An 8,071-nucleotide genomic window follows, 5' to 3' on the forward strand; every position below is an offset into this window, starting at 1 on the left:
GATAGCAGAGCCACTATTACATATATATGAAAATTCACTAGAAAAGGGAATAGTGCCAGAGGACTGGCTGACAATGTTTTACTTATATTTAAAAAAGGAGTTAGAACAAGTTTAGGTAACGAAAGTTAGCTTATCATCAGTGGGGAGACTAGAGAAGCTGGGCTTGTTCCCCTTAGAGCAGCAAAGGAGAAGGGGAGATTTAATAGAGGTGTTCAAAATCATGAAGGGTTTTGATAGAGTAAATAAGGAGAAACTGTTTCCAGTGGCAGAAGAGTCAGTAACCAGAGGACATAGATTCAATGTAATTGGCAAAAGAGACAGAGGTGAAATGTGGAGTTTTTTTTTTTAACACAGCGAGCTGTTATGATCTGGAACACACTGCCTGAAAGGGCGGTGGAAGCAGATTCAATAATAACTTTCAAAAGGAAATTGGATAAATACTTGAAGGGGAAACATCTGCAGGGCTATGGGGAAAGAGCAGGGGAATGAGACTAATTGGATAGATCTTTCAAAGTGCCTGCACAGGCACAACGAGCCAAATGGCCTCCCTCTGTGCTTTATCATTCTATGATTGGAAAGATAATGCAATCTTTACTCAAAGATGCAATAGAAAAACATCTGGAAACCAAAAATATAATATAGAAGAATCACAGATTTCAAAAGAGGTCATGCTTGACCAACCTTATTGAATTCTTTGAAGTAGTAACGAAGAGTAGACCAGAGTAGTGTAGTAGATGTAATATATTTGGATTTGATTACGGTCAGAGCATGTGGATTCAGGGGATAAGTAGCAGAATAGATATCAAGCTGGCTACAGGACAGAAAACAGAGAGTAGGGGTTAAAGATAGTTACTCAGACTGGCAAAAGGTGGGAAGTGGTGTTCCACTAGGATCGGAGCTGGGACCACTGTTGTTCACTATTTACATAAACGGTATGGACTCGGGAATCGGAAGTACAGTATCAAAATTTGTGGACGACACAAAATGGGGGGGTGGGGGGGTGTAGCGAATACTGAGGAAGACTGTGACAAAATACAAGAATTCATTAATAAATTTGTAGAATGGGCATGTAATTGGCAAATGAATTTCAATATAGATAAGTTTAAGGTGATGCATTTTGATAGGAAGAATAAGGAGGCCACATACTACTTGGATAATAAGAGTCTAAATGGGGTAGAGGAGCAAAGGGATCTAAGGGCACAGATGCACAAATCTCAAAGTTAATAAGGCCATAAAAAAGCATATCAAGCACTGGGGTTCATTTCTAGAGTGGTAGAATTGAAAAGCAGAGAAGTCATTTTAAACTTGTACTGTACCTTGGTTAGACCACACAGAGTACTGTGCAGACTTCTGGATAAGGTGCAAAAAGGTTAACAAGGATGATACCAGAATTGAGAGGATATGCTGATCAGGAAAGGCTGAACAGGCTGCGGCTCTTTTCTCCAGAGTGACCTAGGGTGACTTAATAGACGTCTTTAAAATTATGAAGGGGTTTGATAAGGTAGTTGTAGAGAAGATGTTTCCACTTTTGAGGAGACCAAAACTAGGAGCCATAAATATAAGGTAGTCAGTCATCTATAAATCCAATGGGGAATTCAGGAGAAACTTCTTTACCAGAAAGTGGTTAGAATGTGGAACTCGCTACCATATGGAGTAGTTGAGGTGAATAGCAAAGAAGCATTTAACAGGAAGCTATATACGCACATGAGGAGGAAAGGAATGCTGATAGGGTTACATGAAGAGGGGTGGGAGGAGAATTGTTTGGAGCATATACACCGGCATGAAGCAGTTGGGCTGAATGGCCTGTTTCTGTGTAATTATGACTAACAGGGTTAGTATGGTCAGGGTTTATTTATACCAGTAATGGTATTCTTACTACGAGCTTGTTGGCTGCTTCCTTAATTTTGTCCACCTTAGCCTCAGAAAGACCCTTAATGTTGCAGAGCGCCCTTCGTGTCGTCATCTGAATCCCCTTCACTGTGCAGATCCCAACAATTTTCATTTTCTTAATGTCAGCCACATTCTGTAAGAAAGGCACCATTAGGGTTCTGAATCATTAACTGAAAAAACAAGGACATTATTTTATTCAAAACACACACAAGCTAAAGCCACATGAAGAAAAATCCATTAACTAAAAACAAAGCACAGGATTCCAAAACTAGAGAGCAATATGCCTAAACAACCCAAATTCCCTCTGTGTCCAGTTGCATGCAATTTGTGAGTGGACATTTTCTGTGACTGTGATGCATTATTCCTCCTCATCCTCCATGCAGCTTTTGATATGGCCAACCACACCTTCCTCCTGCAGCACCTGTTCTCCACTGCCAACTGGGTGGGATTGATGTTTGGTTCCACTCTTACCTATCCAAGCATAGCCAAAGACTCTCTAGCAATGAATTCTCTGCCTGCCCCAGGCACTATCATCTCAGGAGTTCCCCAAGGGTCCATCCTTTGCCCCTCTTCTTCCTCATCTAATGCTGCCCCTTTGCAACATCATCCACCGACATGGGGTCAGTTTCCACAAGTAAGCTGATGGCACCCAGTTCTACCTCACCACCACCTCTTACAACCTTTCACTGTCTCTGTGCTTTCATACTGCTTGTCCAATATCCAGTCTTGGGTGAGCTGTGATTTTCTCCAGCTAAGCATCAAGAAGACTGAAGCCATCATCTTTGGCCCCTGCCTCACCTGCCACTAAAATCCTCACCACTGACTCAATTTTCCTCCCTGGCCACTGTCTCAGGCTGAACCAGACCAACTGCAACTTCAGCATCCTATTCAGCCCGAAGCAGAGCTTCTAACCCCATATTCTTAACACAAACAGTGTCTACTTCCACCTCAGCCGACCTGCCGCTGAAATTCTGATGCCTTTGTCACCTCCAGTTTTGACTATTCCAATGCTCTCCAGGCCGGTCTCCCATCCTCCACCTTTCATTAGTGGGGGGTAGGACTAATCGGACAGATTTCCACCATGGGTTGCAGTTACACATCTTCTAGCAGTCAGCTTAGGATGACGATAGCAAGACTTGGGAGCAGATTGCCCACACTCTCTCTCAAAGTGGCATAGCCGAGGAAATCAGGAGGAAAGAAAACAGAGGAATTCATAATTCCAAAGAAATTTATCAAAAATGTGTCTTAAAAACAGGATCAGAGTCCTTAATTCATTTTCTCCCACTCAACCTACTAAAGAAACAAATCCATTGAAATCCCCAGTCTGTCACTTATACGAGACCTTCAACCACTTTGCTAGAATTTACTGACAACCAAAACAAGGAGAGCAAACCTGGGATTAGAGCTCAGATGGTCTCAGTTTACTGTACTTACAATGCCGTGTTTCTGTAAGAGGTCGATGTCCTGGAAGAAAGACTCCTGAAGGAACAAAAATGGATTCACAGAAAGTTCACATCTTTCATCAAACCACACCAAACTCAGCTGCTGTTATAATCAATTATGGGCTAAGTTTCCGATGCACAGGGATTAAGGCTCTTTATAGTGTTACACGGTCTAACTGTGTGGTAGCCTTCTACACACAACACACAATTCATATTTCATGCACTGTTCATACGTTAAATATGGTTCTTGTAATTCATACTACACAGTACCTTTGGCAACACCTAGTACAGGCCAGGGGGCCCCCAGCTACCTGTTCAAGGGGCTTAGTTTCTCTTGTACCTTGCCCTTTTATTCTCACCTGGCTGGGGAAAGTCTCAATTACCTTTTAAAGGTGAGGTTTCTTAAAGGGCCATACTTTATTCAGGGAAAAGGGCCCTCAATCACCCTGCTACAACAGTTATATTGCATTTTGGAGATTACAGCTTTTCTGCCCAAGTATAATAACAAAAAGCAACAGTTTAATTAATAACCTATGGATTTGCACATCCTCTACTCTACTCCATTTAAACTCTTACCATTTTCTTTCCCTATTCTTACTTCCAAAATGTATTACTTTACATTGAAAAGCACCTGCCACCATCTACCCATCCTGTCGCCTATCTAAGTCCTCCTGCAGTCTTTCACAATCTGTGTTACAGTTTGTCTTAACCATGATTTGGTGTCATCAGCAAATTTCATTATTGTTTCTTCAATCCCCAAGCCTGGCTCATTTGTGTATACTTTAAATAAGAGCGGGCTCAGCACAGACCCCTATGGAATGCCACTCACGAATGCAGAATGCATCTTTCCTCTCTGAGAAACTTCCTTTGCTCTGTCCCTTTGCTTTCTGCTCTCCAACCATCTCTATCAAAGTGGCCACATTCCCCTAATTCCATGCACCATTATCTTTGCCATGAGCCATGTGGGACCTTATCAAATGCTTTTTGAAAATCTATATAACTCACATCTACTGAACTTCCTTTATATATCCACATTGGTCAAGCACGACCTCCATGTTAGTTAATCAGTGCCCTGATTAACTCTCATTTCTCCTGGTTCGTAGGCCCTGGTAATTTCCCAACAGCTGAAGTAAGACTAACTGGTCTACAATTTCCTGGCCTATCCCGGTCTCCTTTTTTGAAAAGAGGTGCGACATTTGCCATGGTGGATCTGGCCTCCAGCACATCTTTGTTTTAATTATAATCAGAGCCCTTACCCTTTCTTCTCTAAAGATTCTTGGATATAAACCGTTAGGTTTCAGTTATTTATCTACCATAAGTTTGGAATAAAAACCTCCACTAACTATCCTATGCCTAACTGGTGTTTCTACAATCTTTTCCATCTCCTCTGTGAAAACAAGGCACTGAACCTATTTAGTATCTCAGCTATTGCCTCACTCTCCGATAGAAGCATGTCCCCTTCATCTCACAGCAGCCCTATCTCTATCTTGATTATCCTACTACATTTAGAAAGGCACAGATTAATCAAGGACAGTCAGCATGGATTTGTTAAGGGAAGGTTGTGTCTGACGAACTTGATTTAATTTTTTGAGGAGGTAACAAGGAGGATTGATGAGGGTAGCACATTCTGATGCAGTCTACATGGATTTTAGCAAGACTTTTGACAAGGTTCCACATGGCAGGCTGGTCAGGAAAGTAAAAGCCCATGGGATCCAAGGAAAAGTGGCTAGTTGGATCCAAAATTGGCTCAGTGGCAGGAAGCAAAAGGTAACGGTCGACGGGTGTTATATATCAATGATTTAGGCTTAAATGTAGGGGGCCTGATTAAGAAGATTGCAGATGATACAAAAATTGGCCGTGTGGTTGAAAGTGAGAAGGAAAGCTGTAGACTGCATGAAGATATCAATGAACTGGTCAGGTGGGCAGAAAAATGGCAAAACGAATTCAAGCCAGAGAAGTATGAGGTAATGCATTTGATATATACCACAAAAGCAAGGGACCTAGTACTGAACCCTGCGGAACCCCACTGGAATCAGCCTTCCAGTCACAAAAACACCCGACCATTACCCTTTGCTTCCTGCCACTGAGCCAATTTTGGACCCAACATGCCACTCTTCCTTGGATCTCATGGGCAAACAAGGCAAGGAAATACACAATAAATGGGAGGATACTGAGAGGTGTAGAGGAAGAGAGGGACCTTGGAGTGCATGTCCACAGATCCCTGAACGTAGCAGGACAGGTAGATAAGGTGGTTAAGAAGGCATACGGGATACTTTCCTTTATTAGCCAAGGCAAAGAATATAAGAGCAGGGAGATTATGCTAGAACTGTATAAAACACTAGTTTGAGTACTGCGTACAGTTCTGGTCACCACATTACCGGAAAGATGTCATTGCACTAGAGAGGGTGCAGAGGAGATTTACATGGATATTGCCAGGACTGGAGAATTTTAGCTATAAGATTAGATAGGCTGGGGTTGTTTTCTTTGGAATAGAGGAGGCTGAGGGGAGATTTAATTGAGGTGTATAAAATTATGAGGGGCCGAGATAGAGTGGATAGAAAGGACCTATTTCCCTTAGCAGAGGGGTCAGTGACCAGGGGGCATAGATTTAAAGCAATTGGCAGTAGGATTAGAGAGGAGTTGAGGAGAATTTTTTTCACCCAGAGGGTGGTGGGGGTCTCGAACTCCCTGCCTGAAGAGGCAGAAACCCTCATCACATTTAAAAAAGTACTTGGATATGCACTTGAAGTGCCGTAACCTACAAGGCTACAGGCCAAGAGCTGGAAAGTGGGATTAAGCTGGATAGCTCTTTTTCGGCCAGCACAGACAGGGTGGGCCGAATGGCCTCCTTCTGTGTCGTAAATTTCTATGATTCTACTATTACTATTAATGTGCCTATAGAAAACTATTCTATTGCCCTTTGTGTATTTTGCTAATTTTCTGTCATACTCTCTCAAACTTTTGAATCCCCCTTTTTCCAGCCTACATTTTTCACACTTGACCTGGCTTTTGTTTTGTTATCTGTACACTTTAAGACAGGGATGTCTGATGCCTTGTTATGGGAAACAGTCTCGGATTCTACTTAATGTTACTGTACCTCTTCATCATGGAAGCTAACTTCCTCCTCCACTACCTGATCCTCCATGGCCTTCATGGTTACAAACAATGCAGCGCACTCTTGCCTCAGAGTAGGTTTTGTGCCTGGAAGCACAAAAGGTTAAAACTACTTGATGATCATTAATGATACAGATTCAGGAAAAAGACTTTCCTGAACTCAGGACGTCCCAGAGTACTTTACAGCCAAAAATATTTTTCAAGTGAAGTGCTGTCACTGTAGGAAATGGAAGAATGACAGAAAATGGTGCATGATGTCACCACATAAATACTGCCTCATGTAAAAGTGCCTTATGTCTAGCAGAAATTACATAATAAAACAGATGCAAAAATGGGTGGGAGCCAGTGTAATAAAATGGAAACAGGTGCCAAGCAGGACACAGAAAAAATGCATAGCACATGCATAAATTTTCACTATTTTGTGAGTTTGTTGATAAAATAAGACATAAAGCAATGTTTTTTAATCGTTGTATGTGCTTCACTTCCTTGGTTATTGCTTATTGGTTATCTGCTAAAATAGTGTGTAACGCGGGTGATAACGGCAGATTCTAACACCATGGAAACACAACCAACATTGTATGGAGAGGGGAGCTGTCATCATAGTCAGCTCGACCAATCGGTTAACCACTCCAGGCCAACCAAAAATGCAAGCCTAAACGATAATGACCAGTTCCTCAGGGCACGCCATGGCAAAGGGCGAGCAGCATCCAACTGCGTTCTTGATGGAGAGCAGGGGCCGGTCTGGCGAGACTTGTTGCACAAGTCAACATTCTCAGCAAACACTGATAAAGTATCGCTCGCAGTTGCTCGACAAAAACCTGGATGTGCTGTGTGAGATGAATTCATGCCAGAATTCCTAACCTTTGGTGAAAAAAACTGCAAAGATTTGCACTAAATGGTGGTAGATGTTCATTAATTACAGCGAAACCTGTAAATTAGGGACACCTAAGGGACTTACATCAGGTGTCCTTTATTTGCTGGTGTCCTTATTTTCAAAATGGTCATTGTATGTACACTAAACCAGCTGAGCCAAATATCTCGGTATTGTTTGAATCTCCTGGAGCGTTCCCTCTTTTTTCGCCCTCACCTGGGATCATGCCTAATTCTGGAGCCCTGCCAGCAGGATGTGATTGCAGTTCATTTCCTGTATGTTGGGTTTCCCAGTTCATTGCCATCCACGACCTTCCCTTGACAAATCCACGCTGACTGTCCTTGATTAATCCGTGCCTTTCAATTGAGGGAGGAATGTCCTGATTCTGGGATCTCCTACGTTGGCAGCCTGCATATGGCAAGGTGGCTGTTGTAGGGCTGGAGTGCCTGGGAGATCCCTGTTGTGCGAGAAGCTCAAAGAACCAGAAGGCCACCCATGAGCAGGCAAAGAGGGGAAACCATTCTCTCCATCTCTCTCCCTGAGCCCCCAGTCTCCCTCTCCCCACTAGCCCCCATTCCCCAGTCTCCATCTCTCACCACAAGCCCCCAGTCACCCTCTGCCCCTGAGCTCCAATTCCCCAGTCTTCCTCTCCCCCCACCCCCTGCAAATTTGGGACACCCCCCAGTGATTTCAGGCCACCCCCCCCCCCCCCCCCAAGTCTCCAACCCTGCCCCCTATCTATCCATGGCCCCCC

At 43.2% G+C, this 8,071-nt stretch overlaps 1 protein-coding gene across 1 annotated transcript in view; it reads right to left on the bottom strand.

Annotated features, from left to right (window-relative positions):
- dmc1 (DNA meiotic recombinase 1) overlaps positions 1-6,486 on the bottom strand; it is an 85,348-nt gene extending 78,862 nt beyond the window's left edge. The window contains exons 1-3 of the mRNA XM_067974225.1: positions 6,430-6,486; positions 3,325-3,369; positions 1,877-2,023 (exon numbers count right to left, since the gene is read on the bottom strand). Coding sequence (XP_067830326.1) covers positions 1,877-2,023; positions 3,325-3,369; positions 6,430-6,486 — 249 coding nt within the window. The remainder of the gene's footprint in view (positions 1-1,876; positions 2,024-3,324; positions 3,370-6,429) is intronic.
- Positions 6,487-8,071: the final 1,585 nt, after the last annotated feature.

Source organism: Heptranchias perlo, chromosome 40 (genome assembly GCF_035084215.1).
Source record: "Heptranchias perlo isolate sHepPer1 chromosome 40, sHepPer1.hap1, whole genome shotgun sequence".
Lineage (NCBI taxonomy): Eukaryota > Metazoa > Chordata > Chondrichthyes > Hexanchiformes > Hexanchidae > Heptranchias > Heptranchias perlo.